The 21,165-nt window shown below is 45.1% G+C and overlaps 3 protein-coding genes across 3 annotated transcripts in view; 2 read left to right on the forward strand and 1 right to left on the reverse strand.

Moving 5' to 3' along the window:
- The first annotated feature begins 5,953 nt into the window (after positions 1–5,953).
- On the forward strand, positions 5,954–8,900 carry LOC119211368 (type-2 angiotensin II receptor-like). Its single transcript, XM_037462214.2, has 2 exons — positions 5,954–6,106; positions 6,556–8,900. Exon 2 carries the CDS (start codon positions 6,606–6,608, stop codon positions 7,893–7,895), a length of 1,290 nt encoding a protein of 429 aa, XP_037318111.2. The 5' UTR covers positions 5,954–6,106; positions 6,556–6,605; the 3' UTR covers positions 7,896–8,900.
- Positions 8,901–10,251: 1,351 nt separating this feature from the next.
- LOC119211369 (SH2 domain-containing protein 1A-like) lies at positions 10,252–14,221 on the forward strand. Its single transcript, XM_037462215.2, has 4 exons — positions 10,252–10,971; positions 11,259–11,322; positions 12,605–12,830; positions 14,109–14,221. The coding sequence occupies exons 1-4, from the start codon at positions 10,835–10,837 to the stop codon at positions 14,144–14,146; spliced, it is 465 nt and encodes a 154-aa protein (XP_037318112.2). The 5' UTR covers positions 10,252–10,834; the 3' UTR covers positions 14,147–14,221.
- A 129-nt stretch (positions 14,222–14,350) lies between these two features.
- tenm1 (teneurin transmembrane protein 1) overlaps positions 14,351–21,165 on the reverse strand; it is a 153,030-nt gene continuing 146,215 nt past the window's right edge. Inside the window, exons 34-38 of the mRNA XM_037462334.2 lie at positions 19,420–19,631; positions 18,967–19,268; positions 17,952–18,658; positions 17,174–17,316; positions 14,351–15,927 (exon numbers count right to left, since the gene is read on the reverse strand). Of these exons, the coding sequence (XP_037318231.2) occupies positions 15,172–15,927; positions 17,174–17,316; positions 17,952–18,658; positions 18,967–19,268; positions 19,420–19,631 (2,120 nt within the window). The 3' untranslated portion in view covers positions 14,351–15,171. The remainder of the gene's footprint in view (positions 15,928–17,173; positions 17,317–17,951; positions 18,659–18,966; positions 19,269–19,419; positions 19,632–21,165) is intronic.

Here is a 21,165-nt window from a genome sequence, read left to right on the forward strand (position 1 = left end):
TTTCATGTTGTGCTTTAAGTACTTTAATTGACAGCATGACATTAGGTCAGTTGTGGTTATTGTCCTGCACAGTAAGTAAGTAGCACACACTACAAATTGTGCTGTGAGCCATTTGTCATGAAAGCATAAAACTTCTAATTTATAACATAACACCGGAAAGGATAAAAGGCCTTTCCTGAAACCCAAATCATCACCCAAATCCCTCCAAAAGCATCATTAAAAATGAAGGCTACTAGTGTTAGAAGTTCTAAATTCATTCATCAATTGGCTGCTTAACAGGAGATATTTGAGATCTGATTTAAATTCAGCTACAAATAAATCTTTACTTTAGTAAGTCGTCTGTAATGTATTTCAAAGTGTGTGTGTGTCCCTTCCGATTTGGCTGATTGGGTGCAGGTGTGCCCTCTGCCATATGATATATACAGTATATTAGTGTATGTATACACACACACCTGCACACACAGTATGTTTAATCGAAGTCTTTTAGGACTAACGACAGTCCTTTCAACATCAGCCATACTTTGTGTTTAATAATAAGGAGAATATGCCAGCACTGCACTAACATGGTGAACACTGCCATTCCTCCCACCTCCCGAAAAACAGCCTGTTTACTTACATTAGTTAAGCTCAAAGCACCAATGTTGCGTGTATTGCCCCTCCGTGCTGTTACATGTTATGAGTCAGTTGTACCAAGGCATAAACGGACTCAATTACACGAGAACAGCATCCTTGGTCAGTGAAGAACAAATTGTGAAAATACAAGTAGATCTGGCCCCAAGAGATCCAGTCATTGCTGAAACAAACGCTGGGGAACTGACATTAAAGGTACAATGACTAACAAGACACAGACTGAAAATTGTTCTGCTGAGGAACCCCTAAGGATTGTGATGGGATGGATCAAGAAAAAAAACAAATGGTTTCTCATCCTCATTATCATTCTGTTATACATGGGAGAAAAACGCACACGGTAACCAGGCATCCTGTGGCTTCAGTCTGTGCTGCTGCTTTTTTTCCCAAATGTTCTGAGAAAGAACCCAAGAAGAAACTTGAGCCAAGGATTCATTATCCACGAACACATTGAACATAACCACATGCAACATACTGTCATGATCAGAATAGAACAGAGCAAAAAGAGTGGGAAAGCTGAAGATCAGTGCAACCTTCTTCTACTCCCATGGATGGATGTTGCTCTAAGCGCAGGGGACAGTGTTGGAGGCAAGAAGTATATCTAAGTATAGCCTCATCTCCCCTCTCTCAAGGGTCCCCTACATAAATGGGGGCCCCCTTCCTTACGGCATTCCACACAAACAGCAGCCATGATTATGTTGTGAAAACAAATATTGGACTGAACTCTGCCAGGATGTCCAGAGCTGTTTCTGTTTTTTTTGACCAGCAGAGAGGAATCAGGGCTCACAACCCTAACCTTTTACCTCCAACCCCCAAGGCTGCATTTTCCACAGTGGACTCTGTGACTTTTATGGCCTGTGGTGGCTTATCTTCCCAGGATCCAGCTTGTGAGGGACACCCCCACGACAAATAAACAGCGCATTTATCAGTAAAGAACATAAACATAACTATTACATAAGCGATTTAAGGGTGTTTGTTAATACAGTATATGTTTACTTGTGCATGGTGTCCTCTCTTTTGATGGGTCAGTGTGTGTGCACAGTACGTGCACACGGTCGTCTGCAAAGAGATAAGCTTTGATGTCGGCAGCTCATTTGCTCAGCAGGAACAGTGTGGGCACATGGGGCGAACCAATGAACTAATCCTTTGTATTTTTTGCAGATGATAGCTGAATAACTTTTTGTGGCAGCAACATCCGTAGATGTGAAATGATTATATATCTGAGAGCTTTTTTTTTTTACAAAGTGCAAAAAAAAAAAAATCATGCTTTCACACCAAAAACTATAAAAACAGAGACTGAAAAAATAATTGGGAGATGGGAGTACGGGTTGTGGTGTAAGTTTAGTTTTGAGCCTCCTTATCGGCCCGTAGGGACATTGCCTTTTGGATCATCAAACACCGACTGACGAACTCAAACTCCCACACGTGCTCAAACTATTTATCACTCAGCCTTCGCTTGTGCATCCAATAAGCAAAGAGAGGACATTTTGAAATTTGGCGACAGAATGACCGAACATGGTCTTGAATCCAAAGCAATCTACGTGCCAACTGAATTGTTTGTCTGAAGAAAGGAGGATTTGCCCCTTAAATTGTTGACAAAGGTCAGAGTGTTAAACAGGATCCGCTCTGATAATAAAAGAAACTGTGGAAGAAGAAGTAACGTTGGTCAAGTCCTTCACATAAGTAACATTAGTAAATAGTTATCATAACATATGTAAAATACGCTATAGCGTACGCTAACTACAGCGTACACTAACTACAGCGTAAGCTAACTACAGCGTAAACTAACTACAGCGTACGCTAACACTAGCGTGCTAACACGCTCACAGTGACAATGCTAACACGCTGATGTTGAGTACGGTAGCTAACAAGCTAACAATCTAATCTTTTGTCATTTTGCTGAAATTGGTTAGCAAGTGCAGTTGAGAATGGAAAACTCTATTAGTTTGCCAACTTTAAGCAGAAGTTGGCAACATTGTCTAAAGAAGCAACAGTATGCTAGATTTGAAAAAGTATATAACCGAGAAAACCTGCTCAATCAAGTGCCTTAAAATTGCATCCTATTTAACGGGCATCAGGGGCTGCAAAATCACCCTCAATTACACTCATTCTCGCTTGATTCATTACTTTTGGACAGGAGTTTAGTTTAGGTTTTTATATGTTCTTAAATAAAGCGTGATGTGGTCTTATACTAAAATAGAGTTTTGTCACGGCTCTGTCGTGACTCCAGCCGCTGTTGTGTGGTTTACCCCCGGAAAAAAACCTCCATGGATAACACAAATTGTTGATACTTTCACGCCTTGTTCAGAAAGATAATCCTCATCATTTTTGAAGCATGAAGTAAATAGGCAGAAGACAAAAGCCGACTTTAAGCCATAGACAAACAACTCCACAATCCATTGAGCGTGGGTGCACAAACGAGGCTGAAAATGTTACAAAGTCACATGTAGCCCCTTAGCAACCAACTTTTATAAAACAAAGCTTTATAAAAGTATTTTCAATTAAAATGTTCTGATCACTTGATTTATTTTGTTTTCCAGCGAATTGACCAGTGATTTTCTAACCGCGACGCGCTTTCCACTGTTTGTATCTGAGCCGGAATATGCATTTAATAAAATAAAATTTGATTACCGCCAACAGTTATTTATTACATATACACATCACATTTCAGTGATGTAAAAGGTAGATGTTAACCTTCATCTAAATTGTTCTTTTTTATTATTATTAATAAATGACATCTGGGATGAAGAGAAACACAACTGAGAGAAAATCTTTTCTGCGCTGACGTTAATTCATATTTTTTAGATAAGTGTGTTTGTCTTGAAGTGGGTTTAGGTTGACAACGGGATCTGAGCCGTGCATTCAAATGCAGGAACCATAGTCTGACTTATGTCTCCAGGCTGATTAGCTACTGACGTCTCCATGCTCCAAACGTTGAGGCAAATATTTTGTTATCCATAATCTCTTGTTAAACACCAATGTTCAAAACCAGTATAGTTCATTTCTCGCTCAAATAATTAATAGAAATTGAGTTTAATTTTAAAAAATGCTATGAAAATTGAAAGAAAAAAGAATGTTGTGCGGAATGTGTAGAATCGCTTCAGACTACAGAAACAAAAGTATGATCTGCTGTGGCCGAGTCGCTCTCACCTATCTGACCAGTTAATCTATAGGTAGAAATGCCGGTTAGCAGTGTTGTGCCTGAACGCGTTCATTGAACGATAGTTCATGAACTATTGTTCAATGAACTCGTTCATATTTTGGGTGAACGTGAACTGAACGTACTGTATTAATGCCCGATAAACGTCACTGTGAACTCGTTCATTCTGGTGTCTGTGAACGGCGCGTTCTTTCAGGTTAACGTTGTTCAAATAGGTTGCCAGATTTCTATTGAAAACACACCGTAAACGCGCCTTAATAAGTAGCGGAAAAAACTGATCTGATCTGGCAACACCAGCCTCCAGCGTCGCACCGCACATGCGTCATCAAAAAAAGAAGAAGAAATGCATGGAGGCGTATAATGATTTAAATGAGTTTTATGAAGTTACTGACAAGGCCGGTGAGGATGGGAGGAATCTGACCTTTCTTTGCAAACATTTGCATCTTAATGATAACTGTTGTGTTTTTATTCCATTCATTAAAGCAACAAAGGGGAAATGCTGACCCCTCAATGCTAATGTAAACCCTGGTTGGATAAGGATTCAAAAGTAGATATGAAGATGAAATCTGAAGCATAGCTTCAGTGTTAAAACTGATAAAATAATTACTGTCTGTGGTTCTGGGCTGTGGCAATAATTTTGAAAAATAATAGCTCGCAGCAGCATATGGAAAAAAAGAACTGAACTAGTTGAAACTGTGAACTTAGTTCAAATATTTAAGTTTGAACTATGAACTGAACTAGTCTTCCCGAGTCTTCCCTAGGCATGCTGGGTAGGCGCACATGCAAGATTACCCATTGAAATGGAATCAAATGGAATCATAGTCTAGCAGAAAAAGGGTGTAATTATAATCGATCAGAAAATAAGTGTAATCAGAATATCAAACACAAATAACCACAACTTCATTTTTGAGCAACTGAGGGGAGAAAGAGACACGAGTTTGTCATCTTCCATTTCTAATTGCAATCGTGACATCTTCAATTTCAGTTTTTAGTTGTTGGCTTCGCTGTGATTCTATTTCTGAAAGAAGAAGAACGCATTATAAACTTCCCATTTTGGACAGCCTAACCATCACATTTAAACAATTTGTCGAATACAGCGAATTTCAAACTCTTCCTATCCTGCAAGAAGGGCTTTATATGCGGCCTTCAAAATCCGCTGCTTTCCGTCTTGCCTCCATCTGTCATCCTCACAGTCAGCTTTCCCACGGCTATTAGAACATGTCAGATCCTGGTAGATAGTAAATGGAGTAGAGCACGTGCGCACACACACACACACACTCAACATGCATGTAAACAGAGGCCAGCACATTGTGTTGTAGTGTGCATGCCAGGCTGAGATTAATGACAAGTGCCAACGTACGCGAGTGAGTGCACGTGCACGGACAGGCTGGGGTGCACGCTCACACTGTTGATCAAAGGAGCTGTGATGTAATCAGTCTCGGAGCTTTGCGAGCATCCCTCATTAACTTTTACCAGGGGCGCTAATGAAAAACCACTGGAGGGAATCTCCGTTTTGGCTCCTACTTTCCCTCCATTTCCTCCCCCTCTTTCCCTCTCATCTCCTTGTTCACTCCCTACTCGTCCTCCTCCTCATTCATCTTCCACACTGTGCCTCCCCTCTCTCCCTCTGCCCCAGTGGTTGGCTTGACTTCCGCTGAGACAGAGTAAACATTTCCCATGGCTTATCTGACAGGACGAATATGACACAAAGTGCGACGCTCTGCTAATTAACAAACTTGCCTTCGTTCCTCGGGTCAAAGGTCCCGGGGGGGGGGGGGGGGAGAACTAGGGCTTTAAGTTTGACACCTCAAACACACACTGGTCATAGTTATGGTTAAGTATGTGTCAGCGGTTACTGGAGACAAAGCTATTCCTCAAACACACATCTTTTCTTAGTTTTCTGGTAGAGGCCCTGAAAGGAAGAGATAAAGGCGGGTGAAAATTAAAGAGAGAGAGAGACAGAGAGAGACAAAGAGAGGCAGCCTATCTCTGCAGGCTGGCTTGTGTCCAGGTACAGCCCAGCCTGCTGGTTATGATGAAGATGGGACGTGTAAGCAACTTCCCTGTTGTGCAATCTTCATGAGGCTCTTGGGGGCTATAAGACCCCCTGAACATCATCTGGTTTCTCAGAGCCTTCAGTCTGTTTCCTCCATACTAACACACACACACACACACACACACACACACACACACACAGAGGCATGACGTGGTCCGGGGTACTCGGTTGTGCAGAATTCTCTTGAAGGGGTCGAGGAGCAATTGTCAAGACATGGACTTTAGCCAAAATAACTATTGAATGCTTGAGTCAAACCCTCACAGGTAAGATTCATTCATGAAACTGTGCTTTGCTTTGATTTGATAATATCTCATTTTAGATTTGTCTTGTCTAGATTTGCTAGTCATTTTTAATTGCAAAAAAATGGTTCTTAGTGCTGAGTTATACCAGGTTTGTTGTTGTTTTTATTGTTAATATGGCACTCCGCTGATGCACCAGACCATAAAAGGATCACTTTTAGGGATTTAAGCTTTCACTAAATCTATGAAATCCCAAATTAAGATGTTGGTATTTCATTAATGGAAGGAAACCTTATGTCAGTTATTAATACAAAATCACATGTGTATTTTTGTGTAAAGAAATGTTAGTGTATTTTTTGCTGTGATTCAATCAAGTAGGACAGTTAACAAACAGTTCAGCCAACTAAAGATTACTGTGTTTTTCAGTTTCCATAAAAGCCAGCTGAATTTTGAATGTTTTGTTTTATTCCCAGCTGACCTTGAAAAACTAAAAGGGGGAAAGTGAAATAGTGTGACGCAAAGAATGTGTGAAAGTCCCATAATGGCAACCCCAAACGACCTCTCCCTATTCAACTCCACCTCCTCCCCCCCCTTATCGGTGACAGAGATCTGCACGAATACCTCTGTAGCGCCCTCCGCTCTCGCCTGCTCGGACTGGCCTCCTGTGCCCATAACCACGGTCATCCCCGCCGTCTACAGCGCCATCTGCGGCCTGGGCGCCGTGGCCAACGCCCTGGCGGTGTGGGTGTTGGCCAGCGCCAGTGCCTCCAGGAGAACCGTAGCTAACACTTTCATGCTGAACCTGTGCTTGTCCGACCTGCTGTTCCTGCTGTCCCTCCCGCTGTGGGCCGTCTACTACTCCCGGGGCTACAGCTGGTCCTTCGGCCGGGTCGCCTGCAAGGTCTGCGGAGCTGTCCTCCACCTCAACCTCTACGCGTCCATCTTCTTCATCACGTGCATGAGCATGGACCGGTACCTGGCCATCGTGCGTCCGCTCCGCTCCCAGAGTGCGCGATACCCCAAGCGAGCCCGGCTCACGTGCATCCTGGTGTGGGTGCTGGCATGCGCTTGCTCGGCCCCTAACTTGTATCTGAGGGACACCTACTTTGTGGAGGCGCTTGGCGTGGAGGCCTGTGGGATTTCCTACCCTGATCATACCTGGTACCTGACCCTGGCCTCAATGAAAATCACTCTGGCCTTCCTGTTGCCACTGTTTGTCATCTCCTGTTGTTACTCTGCTATTGGTCGACATTTGGTGGCTGATACAGGGTTGGGAAGAATGCAGAGTACTTCGCAGCCCCCTAGCATGCTCTCTTTCAAATCCCTTGAGTCCAGGGAGAGCCGCAGTAAACCAGAGAGATCTCCGACCCCATGTGCGGCCTCCGGCTCCATGCGGGGCAGGCCCCTGGAGGGCCGGGGGCTTGAGCGGGTGTTGTGGACTGTAGCTTCTGTGGTCCTGGCCTTCTTCATCTGCTGGTTCCCTTTCCACTGCGTAACCTTCTTGGACGTGCTGAAGAACAACGGCTGGGTGGACAGCTGCTGGGTAAACTGGACCATCCACAACCTCACACCGGTGACCCTATGCTTAGGATTCTCCAACTCTGCCATCAACCCGGTGCTCTACTGCTTTATCGGGAACCACTTTCGGGGTCGTTTGGGGGGCCTCTGCAAGGGCCTTTGGGCTTGCCTGAAGGCCCACGGGGAAGATCACAGTCAGAAGAGGGGCTCTTTCAGCACTAGGCTGAGCTCCTTCTCTCGAAAACTTAGTGACCTGAAAGACCTGGCGGATGTGGAGCCCTCTGGTCCTACCTAAGCAGGCCCATTGAGGGCAGCCTTTGCCTCCCCTCACACTCCTTAGTGATGGCAACGTCATGTGACTGCTGAATGACTAAATGAATCTAATTCCAGCAAAGGTTAATGATTGCCTTACATTTTGTTAATACAAAAGATGAAGCTGAGAAGTTTCAGGTTTTTAGTCTGGTAGCAAAAGGTTGTAAGAAACAGAAAATATACATTTCATGTCTTTAATGCTGAAGCGTTCAGTTATATTTAGCCGATACATTTTAGAAATCCACTGTACACAACACTCTCAGCTCATAACCAGACAGTTAGCACCTAGATGGTGAACATATCAGAATATTTAGGTTCATGGTTGCAGAAAAATAAACCTGCGAGGAGCCATTTACAGCTACCCCGCTAAGCTAAGCTAAGCTAAGCTAATGATGTTGTAGCAGCACTCCGCCGCTGTTACTTTTTTGGATAGCTTCTTTCACATGTATATGGTAGGATGAACTTAATCTCAAAGACGTTGGATGATGATAATTTATATAATGAAAACTGTTATTAAATAGTTAATTTATCTCAAGGCTGCCTTGTAGTTTTGCGAACCATGTTGTTTTCTCAGAAATCACACACTTCTGGGGCATTACAATATTAATATATAGTATGTCTATTTCAAATTACTGTTTTATCAAGGTTTATTTGCAGGGCAGAACATCATAAAATGTATGGGGATAATTAACTAGTCTTGACAATGCTATTATATCTTCATTTTTGGGACCATATGTAATCATATAATGTGTAACAACTTTATTGTATTGTTATGTGAAGACAATTTAAGAACATGAAAATGATTGCATTTCTTTGACTATAAACAAGAAGAAAAAATAAATTTAACAATAGTTCCATAAAAATCACACTTCTTTGTTGGATATTTGTTCTTTTACTAAAATGCTATATTTTCAGATTCATTTTAGTCCACTGACACACAAACAGCAATCTTGTGAAACAGATTTCATGTTTTTTATTTGTACTTTGTACCGATCCAACAGCTGGGACTCCAAAGCTCCCCCCACCTGGGAATGAGAGCGCTGGGTTCACTGTCGGCAGATGGACACTCGTCCTCCCGCCTTTCCCTCTCCTCAAGGGCCCCAAATGGATCCTGTCCATATCAAGCCAGATGTCATAATCTCACACCGATGTCCTTCTGATGCGCGTCAGTCTGCGTAATGTCTTCATGACGTCTTCTATTGGTGTTCAGTGTGGTGTTCAGTGTGACCCTGGTGGCTGAGAGCCAAGGGAGGAACGGGTTCATTTTGTTTGGCTAGTGAAGCAAGTGGGACAATCAAACATCAGAATGTCAAACGTTAAGTGCGAGAAAGGTTGTAGTTGGAGTCTAAATTGAGAAGTGTTAGGTAAAAGCAAAAGAGCCACCAAAAAGGAAGAGAAAGCATCCCGCCTCTATTGCAGCACATTGTTACTCAATAATACTGCAAGGTTTCCACTGGATGGCGCTAAAGTGCTGTAAAAGCAACAAATGACAGACACATAGGCAGACAGAGCCCCAAAGCCCCACCCGTCATGATCTGTCTGAGCCCAGGGAAACAACCTCTGACACAGACTGATGACTCATGCAGCACACTGTTCAGAATGTATGAAAACGGAGGCCTTCATCACATAATGCCATCCTACGGTTTGTCTTTCTGAGGAACCCTTGGCGGGAGCATCTGGTGGACTGATGGACTCCACGTAGTGGTGACTGTTGTGTGAATGAAGATCATCGCAAAGAGTAATATACATCTCAACGTGTCTGATGAGCTCATAGCACCAGACGCTCTGCTATCAACTCGATCAGAACGGCTGCAGATATTTGAATCAACATCTTTAATTTGACACACAACAGAACTTTGGGTACTGACAGGACAGATTGCAGGAGGAGTTTGTCACAGCTCCGCAGTATGTTGCTGCACACAGCTCTGTTAGCCGGTGGCTCACTGCTGCACAGAGCAGGTGGGAATGTTACACGTCTTTAAGACAGACAGATCAGCGGCATGCGACCGACAGCATGTGTTGTGGCCGCGTGGACGTGTGATGTAAGCTGCTGCTTTAAACCTTTTGCTTGGCATAAAACATAATGACATCGTTTGGATTTGACAAGTGATCACGTAACTGTCGGGGTGAATCTTATATTTGTAATAAAACACGAAAGTAGAATACGTATTCGGTCCGTTGTTTTAAGGGACTAAATATAATTGGTATAATTCTTAAATGTTTAGGTGCGTATGTGACGGTACAGGATACATTAAGTACACTTAACTACTTAAAAGTTTAATGACTATCTTTGTTTTGAAAATTATTTAGTACTTACTGTAAAGAGAGGAAGTTTTTTTTTTTCCTGTGGTGGAAACAGAAATAGCAAACTTCTCTTTAAAGTGAACAGGGCGAGACCGCTCAATGAATTTGCTGGTAACGGTCATTGCACAATTAACAATGACGTCTTGGGTGAAAAGGTAGATATATTGTTGTATCTCTTTATTTTGAGAAAAAAAATATTCATCTTTGAAGTTATTTCCTGTCAAAAAATAGAACTATTTCCTGAGAGAAAAACACAAAACCACATTTTGCATGTGTGCAGATGTAGATGTCAGTGTGTGTGTGTGTGTGTGTGTGTGTGTGTGTGTGTGTGTGTGTTTAAGTAAAAGGGGAAGGCTGAGCAACAAGACATAACATTTAGAGAGTTACGGAGAGCTGCTCAGTCCGGGTAAGAAAAGGCGAGATAACAGTAAACTTGCCAAAGCTCCGAATCCCACATGGACATTTGAAACAGCAAGAAACCGAAAAATCGAAGGAGAGCCTGGAAAGCTTCCTCGGCCTAGAGGATTCGCAGTGAAGACCAAAAAGGCCTGCCTGCACTGCAAATCAGAAGGTGCGCGAGAAAGAGAGCGTGGAGAGGACAACCGCAGAGGAGCCGCGATGGAGACGCTGCCCGTGTACCACGGGCCCATCGGCAAGGACGAGGGGGAGAGGCGGCTGGCCCAGGACGGGCGGGACGGGTCCTACCTGGTCCGGGACAGCGACTCGGTGCCCAACGTCTACTGCTTGTGTGTGCTGTGAGTACAAAGACAGACCCCAATGATCACATTCAATCCTATTTTCTGCTTCTGTAGAGATTATTGATCTCCTCCCATCTGGGAAAAAAAAAGCACAAAAGGCATAAAGCAGAAGTATTACATTAAAGCAAGATGTATTTGGGCCTTTTGTTAAGTGTGACACGAGTCTCCCAGGAGCAATAATGACAATGATGATGACTGCTAGGGCAAATATGTTTTTCATTAAAAGCAAAATAGGTGCCAGGGGTCAAAGCTGTGTTTCTGTGTGTGTGTGTGTGTGTGCTTAGGAAGGAGGGATTCGTCTACACATACAGGCTCCAGCAGGACAACGCAGGCTCGTGGGCTGCTGATGTGAGACCTTTTATCATTGCTTTTCTTTCTCACTCTTTGGAGAAACTGAGCAGCAGCAGCAGCAGCAGCAGCACAACTCCACGTCCACCTTGATTAGCTCCAGAGGCTGTTTTTGTGACAGGCTAATTTAGCAAGCCGTGAATTTGAGGCGAACGTGACTTTTCTTTTGGTCGTTCTTTTCTTTTTTTCTTTTTTTTAAAACAACGACAGCACTGAGAAATGGGTTCTTCACCTTTTGCTATAACACCCTGTGATATATCCACCTCGCAACAGCGCATGCATTTAAGACTCCACAGCATCAGCATGTACTCCGCAAACGAGAAACAGCTCGACAGCCTTTCTGATGGGGCATGTGATGGAGCACCGAGGGCCGGTGAACCCACGGAGACATCTGCAGTCGGTTTCTGGCCGACAGCGAAAGCTACAACCTGTTGTTGTAACTACGTTTGGCCCTCGCCCCGTTTTTTACTGACACCGTCAAGCCAACAGGCTCGAATTAAACCCGTTTTACTACTATCTCGGGAAAAAACATTATTCATGTGCAATATCAATCACTTTATTAAAAATATAGAACGGAGGTAACACGGAGATAAAAGAGCTCTTTCTACGTTCAATTGAAAATGGATTATTTTATTTTATATACTCTTAATAAATGATTATACAAATACAGATAATGTATTTAACTGACTGCTGTAAGCCTAGTTTATGAGGACCATTGCTTGATAGTTTAACTCAAGCTCAACGTGAGCGTCTCAAACTCATTCTGAATGACTTATTTTGTTTGTAGCTTTATAATAATTCATAAAAATGTGTTTATTTCAGTTCACTTGAGTGACACATTTTAAGTTGTTGAGATACTGTTGGGACACAATTTCCCCAGTAAATCTGAAACTAAATACTTTTTATTATTTATTTTATTATCTACCTACATTTTTTTGGTAGTAAATACTTATTTAGCTTTAAACCATTCAACCTTTCATCTTTCTGCCGTAGTTTAAAAAGAGCAATTACAGAATTCATTTATTTTTTAATCATCTTATTTATTGATACTTTTTATTGCCTAAATGGAATCTTAGTGTGGATCAGTGGACCAGATAAATGAAACATAATTGCCGTGATTCCCCGCCCACAATGCACTGCAGCGCCTCTCCTTTATCTTCATTCTATCTGATGTCTTTTATAAGGTGACTTATAGGTGGCCGTCGCCGTCCTCTTCACGAGTGGAAATGAACACTTAAAAGCGACCCCCCCCCCCCACTCCCCCCCCCCTCTTTTGTTTCAGGCAACAACCGGTGTACAAAAACGATATTTCCGGCAAATCAGGAATTTGATAACAGCCTTCCAGGAGCCGGGACAAGGGATAGCGATGCATCTGCTCTTCCCCGTCACAGCGCAGGCCCGAGCCCCCGCCCAGGCCCACGCAGGCGGCCGCGCTCCCCTCCAGCAGCGGGCGCCACCTCCTGCTGCCAAAGGCCACAAAAACAAAAAGGGGGTGCGGCAGGCTGTTGGTTAGTGTTTTTAGGGGCGGAACCCTGAATCTCACTACCTAATCTGAAACATGAATACTCATTCCATGATGCCGTCTGTTACATTTTGAAAGCAAAGTGTGAAGTACATTTTTTTTTCTTAGTTCCAATGTATCAGCTTTATGTTAAATCGAGTTGTTTAAGCAGTGACTCAGATCTCAGCAGCCTTCCAGCATCCTCTTCTTTTTCTTTTCCTCCTTCCCCCTGAGCGGCACAGAAAGAGCCTCATAACTTTTATAAATGTGATGTAAAATATTCAACTGTTGAAACATTAATATCCATTGCTGCATACGTAAGCTGACAACAAATACTGTGCTCCGTTTTCTTAATGCAATTTAGTTGTGCGAATGGCAAAGAAAATAAATGATATTGGTTGGAATAAATTCTTTTAAATGAGGTCATGCACACACAGCCACTCACAGCCGAGCCTCCGTCTGACACGAGATGCAGAACAAAAATTCAATTTGACATATTGAAGTACTAATTTTCGAGGAAAGAATGCTGACTGAGGGAGGGGGGCGAGGGGGTGGGGGAATCTGTCATCCATCTGATTGACATTACGGGCTCTTCATGAAAAAGCAAGAGAGGGCGAGAGAGATGAGAGAGAGAGAGACAGAGAGAGAGAGAGAGACAGAGAGAGCATCCATTCAGCCTGGACAATTCTTCAGTGTTGCGGTCTCCTAGCAACCGGACCCTCCATCTTTCCACCACCAAGCTGAGGTTGGACAGTATCTAACGGAGCATATGGTTTAGGAGGGGAGGTGCAGCAGAATCGTGCTTCACCTGTTAGCCGTCACAACATATGCATTTTGCGGCTTTGTCATGCGCAGCCTCGGAGAGAAACACAAACAATTAATGGCGGGCAGATGGCGGAGCGACTGTGAGAGGGTGGCGAGTGGGGGGGTAGACAGACGGACGGGGAGGTGGATTAGTGGTAGCTAGATTAAAAAAAACAAAAAACAAAAAAACTTCTCTACTTTCTTTTTAAACTTTCTTTTTTTTTTTTTTGTGGTGGTGAGGGGGGTGCGGGGGGCTTGGAAGTAGTTCACAAGCAGTCTGATTGGCATTTCCTAATGAGAGGAGACAAGCTGTAGAGAACAGCACAGCCAACTCCAGGTCCTGCCCCTTCTGCACTAACCACCCACTCACCGAGCCTCAGCTGTCACATTTATTTTTTCCTTCCTCTTTGCTCTTATTTCTCCCCTCCCTCCCTCCCTCCCTCCCTCCCTCCCTCCCTCCCTCCTTCTCCTTTTCCTACAGATGCAGGTTTCCCATGCATATCTCGGTTTGAGCCATAATGACGGGTGATAATGACAGCCCAGATTGGAAAATAACAAACTCCAGGAAACAAGAACAAAGAGCGCATACAAAATGTGTGGAGGAGAGGCGACGGAGAGAAGGAGGGAGAAAGAAGGGAGAGGGAGGGAGGGACAAGGGAGATAAAGAGAGAGAGAGCGATGGCGACGCAACGATGCCGATAAAAATCCCCTCGAGCAATCTGGTAATTCACACATAATAACTTTAATCAGCATTGTAATCCAATAAAGTCAGCGAGAATATTTACTATAGCCATGTATAATTCTTTGCAAAAATGTAACTGTTTTTCTATTGATTAACAATACTGACACTTACTTATGAACAACAGAGTTCCCAGTTGAGCACGTTTTTCAGTGTGAAAGCACTGGCTATGTACATTCTTGATTTTAGTATACACACTCATACAAACTACTGTTGGAGCACACCAGAGGCGGATAAACGAGGGAGGTTTCCTTCTCTAAAGGGGAGTGCCTGAGTTCACAAGGCCTCTCTTACAACATATGTAAACGACAGTATATCCGAGGTAAACCATGGAGGAACGCAAATGGCCACCGGAGAGCTCTCGATTCGGAGCCATTCAGAGACTTGGTGACCCTAAAGTCTTCGTCTCTACAGTTCAGTGAATCCAAAATGAAGAAACAGTGTTTTAAACAGCAAACGGCGGACAGTCGGCCCGTCGGTTTTTCGACAGTCGGTCGGTCGGTCGGTCGGTCCCAGGCCAGTCAGGATACAAAAAGCAAAGCCACAGCCAAACCACACTGCTTGTGCCACTGTTAGAAATTGGAGAACTGGACGATAATAATAAAATACCATCATTTTGTCACAATTAAAGGCATTTGGAAATCATTTCTTCCCCCAATCTCTCTCCTTGTTCTTCTTTGTCGTCATATTCTTCTTTTTCTTTTCACACTTGTTTTTTGATACAGTATAGAAACAGTAGAACAAATCAGAGTAGAATAGAAACAGGCAGTCTTTGGTGGGGTGGGGGGCTGCTCGCGTGTCTCTGTTACCTGCCCCCCGCCTCGCTTAGTGTCATGAAGTGGATGTTGGAGGGGCAGTCGGAGAGCTCGGGCTGCTGCTCTGTGGCCAGGGAGTAGTAGCCGTCGTAGCCCTGGACCAGTCCTGCGGACAGCAGCTGCTGCTTCTCCGCCTCGCTCCACGCCCGGCTCCCCACGTCCCCCAGGTCGACCCTCAACCTCTCCTTCTGCCACGCCCCCTCCACCGCTCTCTTCCTCGCCTCGTCCCTCACGCGCGCCCTCTCCTCCTCCTCGCTCCCGCCGTAGCGCACGCACAGACACAGCGCCCCCTGCTGCAGGGTGATGTCGGCGAACCGCCGAGTCCGCCCGCTCACCGTGGCGCTCATCTGAGACACGCTGACGTTCACGCCGCTCTCCAGCACGCGCCCCCCGACGCCCAACCCCAGGGCGAGGTCCTCCTCGATCGGCCGGGACTGCAGGAAGTGGTGGGTGTCGCAGCCGTGCACGGTGAAGCTCAGCCCGCTCAGGTGAACGGCGCCGTTCAAGACGGCTGCCACGCGGCGGCTGTCTTCGCTGGCCACGCCGATGACCTCGGCGCTGACGCGGCCGTGGGCGACGGCGAAGCGGATGCTGGGGCCGAGGAGAGACGGCCGCGAGGCGAAAGGAGGGGGGCCCGTCGGCCTGTGGCGGGCGGAGCCCACAGGCTCAGAGACCAGGGGGAGCCTCTCCAGGGAGATGAAGCTCCTCAGCTGCCTGCGCAGCTCGCACTGGATCCCCAAAACAACCTGGGGGGGGAGGGGAAGCATTCAAGTCACACGAAATACAACACAGAGGTTTGAATGCACTTAGATTATGTGTCATCAGACCTTTTGAATTGTAGCATAAAAAGTACATCAATGCTCCTTTTGTGTGCTTGGGCGGACGCACAAAAGCAGACATGTGGGATCAGTAGAATGAATGACACACAAACTCCGAATTCCCTTCAGCTGTCTCAGTTTCAAGGTCCTGGTCGTGTGGGTGCTGTCATAGTATACTTAGTATACACTTGATGAGAGACATAATTGGTGCTATTAATAACAACGAGGCTTTTCTGAATATAAAGTGAAATGTATCAATTCAAAATGTTTGTTGAGACAGAAGCAAACCTGCACGGAATGTCACTATAATTATAATATAACGATGACTTCCCCAGTCCCACAGAGCCTGACTTATCTACACAGTGCTAAATAAACCTGAACTATCACAAAAAGATTAGGCTTTTTTTGTATTTCTTTGAAATGATCACAGTCTTGTAAGCACGGCATGTAGCGCCGGTGCTTTTGCAGAAGAGATGGCGGTGCAGATAATGGAATCATCATGAATGAATTTTAGGTAATGTCGTAAATTACCAATTGCTTTCAAAACTTCTGCAGAACAACTACTGCTAAGTAATGACACATCAAAGGTCATTATTTTGTGAAGCTTTCTCAGTATGTTGAGATAAAAACAGCTACAGCTGCCTTTTTTGCTGTAACAGCTCTGATTTCATTTCTTTTTTCTACTGCAGGAAATGGGCTTCCAAAGAATTCTATGCAGCGTCCTGTAAAGAACTAGTAGAACTAATATCCAAATTAATAAAGCCAAGTAAATCAGTTAGGACGACAATATAACAGTTTTATTAATAAAGTTACGTTTTCACATCTGTAATTGTGTCCCATGCAATGTGTAATGATTGTAGTACATTATTTGAACATCCATTTATTGCACATGGTGTGTTGTTCATAGACTTGCAACTAACGGCCCAAATTTTTCATTTAATGGACCAACAGTAAAAAACCTTAAAGATAAAATGTATAAATTACTGTATCTAGAACAGATGGAAACAGCAACTCCTTACATTTAAGAAGCTGGAAAAAGGTCAAGTTTGACTTCATTGACTTCAATGGATTAATTATAATCCAAAATGTTTTTGTTTTGTGTAAATGTTTTCTTTCCATCAACACGACGTTGACTCCAGCCTGTGACTCACGTGTGTCGTGGTGGAAGACTCACCTTGCTGGTGTCCCAGTCTTGAGTCTTGGTCTGGGTCTTCATCAGCTCATACGTTTGCTCCATTCGGCCCACTTCAGGCTTCGGGAAGCCCGGGACGACGTTATGAAGCTGGAAACCAAATAGCTGCAGCCAGCTACCAATGCCTGCACACACACACACACACACACACACACACACACGGCCAAAGAAAGAGTCACAATTGCACGGCGGCAGAGGTAGAATATAACGTGTATTCAGTGAAACAAACAAAAAGTCATAAGGCCAGGAAAACAACACCTTGCTCAGGAAATCACAAAGTATATGAGCATAATACGGGGCAGAGACGACTCGGCTGGTGTTTCCCTGACAAACAAAATGTCTAATAAACAATCCCGCTGCAGGGAAACGTGACAGGCCAAATGAATGTTCCATTAACCAGAAGGACATACGCCCCCACCGACATCCTGCATTCATTCTCCTGCTCTCCTATTCCATCCCGCTCCCTCGCCTCAGTTTCTATTTGGTCTCTCGGGGAAACATTGTGTTCTTGACAGATGGAGGGAACAAAACATAACAGCCTGTGTTAAAAAAACAAGTTGATCAGAGGCTCGCCTGTCCTTTCTGTTGCCAGTACATTGGCTGTCACATCATTTCTTTGCGCCGCGCAGCTCACCTGTGGTTAGCTGCGTGCTCCGTTGACTCACTTTCTATGGCAGATGTTTCCTTTGTGTGTGTGTGTGTGTGTGTGGGGGTTGTGTATGCATTCGTGTGTGAGCTTCGCGATGTGGCTGAGACTCACCTGTAGTAAACTCCGTCACCCCCTCCACTTTGCCGACCGGGCAGTTGTTCTTGAAGGCGTACACGTTGAACGGCTTCGGCTCCTTGCTCAACTCCCCCCACAGTTCGTGATTGGGACAAGTCCACCGGCCGGCTAGCGTGTCGTAATCCCGCCTTCCCAAATGGACGAGCCGCGTGAGGGGATCGTACAGGCCTCCGTGGAAGCCGATGACAAGCTGGAAGTCGGGGTTGGTGTCCTGGTAGACCTCCCCGTAGGGCGTGTACAGAATCTCTTTGACTAGTCGCCCCTTGCTGGAGAAAACTGCCCTGGGAGTCCCCACGCTGTCGCAGGCCACGTAGTACTCCTCCCCGCTGCTCAGCTCCATGGCGATGAGGTGGCCCTGCAGGTCGTAGTACAGCGACGTGATCAGATTGCTGCTGTGGTTGTACAAGTGGCTGACCCTGGTGGGGTGTGAGAGGTCGGCGTAAAAGAACTGCAGCTGGTCGCCCTGACTGCTTTTGGTGGCCACGCGCCGGCCCAGCCCGTCGTAGCGGTACCACACGGCGCGGTCGGTCACGCGGTTGAAGACGCGGGTCAGCAGGCCGTTGGAGTTGTAGTCGAACAGGTCGTTGGCTCGCTGCCGGAGGAAGCCGTCTTCATCCACGCTGTACTGCAGCTCGCCGAGGTGCGTGATGCGGTCCCGCTGGTCGTAGCGCAGCGGCGTCAGTCTGGAATCAAACCAGACGAGTTCCTACATCAACATGTCTAAGCCAGGCCAGCATCACATTGTACCATGTTTGCACTGACAATGTTAACGAGTAGATGAGTAGCAGGATGTCGTGTTAGCAAGCTAATAGTATATGCCAATTAGCACTAAACACCAAATTGTGTTGAGGAGGGCCGTTTTTTTTAAGTGTACCGTTTGGATAATTCAGTCTAGACTAGACTTACATAAAGCCTTGTGGTTACCAAAACTAATAAGAGATGATAACAACAGGTGCAAGACAATGGTACAGACATGGTAGTGAGAAATCACCTGGCACTGGTCCCATGGCTGAGGAGGTTGATGTTCCCGTTGAGGTCGTAGCTGTAGCGCCACTGGGGCCGCTCGTTAACAGAGGCACTTTGCAGCTGGCTGTCGGCGTCGTACTCGTAAGTGTAGCGCGTCACGTTGTTGTCCACGCCCACCCGGATGTCACAGGTGGTCGTGCGCCCTGCCGAGTCATACTGGATGGTCATCCAGTAGGCGATGGATTTTAGGATCTCGTACTGGACCTCGACCACCTGGCCGTAGGAGTTGAACACCTTGGTGTGCTTCATCAGATGGGTGGTGATTACCTAGGCAAGCATGGAGTCCATAATGAACCAAAACCGCAACGTTTTGGGCAGTAAAACTAAAACAAAGAGCCTCAACACATTTTTTTTAAAGCTAGACTACAAAAGATGTCCTAATTAATTACCGTCATTTAGTTGACAGCATTCTGCCTACCTGGTTGAGGTCATAGAAGATGACGCTGAACTTGCCAAACTGCTCGACTCGTCCTGACACGTCAACGTATCGGTACAGATCAATGGGAAGAGGGGTCTCATTGATGACTGCCTGCATGCTGGTCACTCGGAAGTTGTTGTAGCTGTAGTCAAACCTGGCGTTGACCAAGCCTTCTTCGCTAAAGCGGAAGATTTGCCGACTTGTTAGGGGACCTGCGGAGCGATTTCGTAAGAGAGAATCCCCAATATTAGGTTTCAATGACCCACATTAACATACAAATCTACTATACACACACACACACACACACACACACACACAACACAGACGCATTTGCACACACGGCCCTCACAGTTTGCCACCCTGCTTTGCATACAAGCCACCCTAATTAATTCAAATCAAGGACTAACTCAACATCATTAACACAGGCGCATGCAGTGCAATCCATTCCAACATAACTATCCCCACACCTCTATGGCATTTCCAATGGTGACCTTTAATATAGAGGGATAATGAAATCTAAAGACAATAGCCATGATGGACCAATGTGCTCCTTAATGTCAGAACATCCGCTTTAATAACATCATTCATCACCTCCACTACTGGCTCCTACAGCTCCTCATCCATTTGGTAAAAGGCCTACTAATGAAACACCATTATGGTGCGATTCAAGATGACTCTGATTGCAGTTAACATGACTAAGTATCGAGCTTTTGGAAACTGCAGAGAGCCGGATGAGCGTTACGTCCCCTGTTTTTGTTTTCTGTGGAATGCTGATAATAAACCTGCGCTAATGGGGGAATTGCAGGAGCAGGAGAGAGAGTGAGGTGGATGGTTTTCTACAGCCCTAGGGAACCCGCAGTCTGTTCGTCTCGCTTCTCTGGCTGTCACTTTCCCAAGCTGTCATCTTTTCTGTTCCTTTTCTTCCTCGCCTACTTCTCTCTATATCTGTCTCTGTCTTCTATTGGTCCCTACTCTTCCTTGTCTCCTCTCAAGGGACATTTACCACAATCTCTCCTCTCTCCTAGGCTCCGTTTGTTCTGCTGAAATGAGATCAGTTAAAGGAAGGTGAGAGTCTATTCACAGTGAGGGCAAAGCGATAAACACTAACGTTGCACAGTGTACCGGTACTAGAAAGGTACCGCGGTACCCTTACGTTGAGAACGGTACGGTTGAATATTTTTAGTACCAATACTTCATTAAAAAAGCAGCAACCAGAGTGCACTCAGTGTTCCGCTGCCTGCACGCATTGACAGGGTGGGTGGGGCTTCCAGCTCTCACATGCAACAGGCAGCCGTCACTCACAGCGTTGGGGCGTTGGTGTCGACCGTCCTCGGCTTGATGCCAGTAATGAGATCTTAACTTCAGGTAAAAAGTATTTTACGCATTTCCTTTTTCTCAAAAAGAGGAAATGTCCGGGTAAAGGAGGACGTCTGCTTTGTCTTGTCTTGCGCTTGCTGATGTTTGACTGTTAAAAAAGTTGTTGCCTACAGAGGTGCCATCGCTCACGGTTTTCCTGTGTGACACACACGCTTTTGCGTGTTTTTACTGTCATCCAGGAAGTGCAACACAAGACAAAGCAAGACAACTAATAAGTTACTGAATAGTCCAGTAAAATGTTATGTAATTCATACTTAGTCAGATACGGACAATAGGCCTACATAGCCGTGTATAATCAATGCTATGATTTCACCATGTTGTTTTCATTCATATCGTGCTGTGGGCTAATACTAATGCCATTTGTTAAGT

The sequence above is a fragment of the Pungitius pungitius genome, chromosome 2 (assembly GCF_949316345.1).
Source record: "Pungitius pungitius chromosome 2, fPunPun2.1, whole genome shotgun sequence".
In the NCBI taxonomy this organism is placed as follows: domain Eukaryota; kingdom Metazoa; phylum Chordata; class Actinopteri; order Perciformes; family Gasterosteidae; genus Pungitius; species Pungitius pungitius.

Bases quoted from the DNA above. Each gene is read 5' to 3' on its own strand.
- LOC119211368 (XM_037462214.2), top strand. From the start codon at position 6,606: ATGTGTGAAAGTCCCATAATGGCAACCCCAAACGACCTCTCCCTATTC.
- LOC119211369 (XM_037462215.2), top strand. From the start codon at position 10,835: ATGGAGACGCTGCCCGTGTACCACGGGCCCATCGGCAAGGACGAGGGG. The intron at 11,323-12,604 runs GTGAGACCTTTT...CTTTTGTTTCAG, and splicing joins CAGGCTCGTGGGCTGCTGAT to GCAACAACCGGTGTACAAAA. The intron at 12,831-14,108 runs GTTAGTGTTTTT...CTTTTCCTACAG, and splicing joins GGGGGTGCGGCAGGCTGTTG to ATGCAGGTTTCCCATGCATA.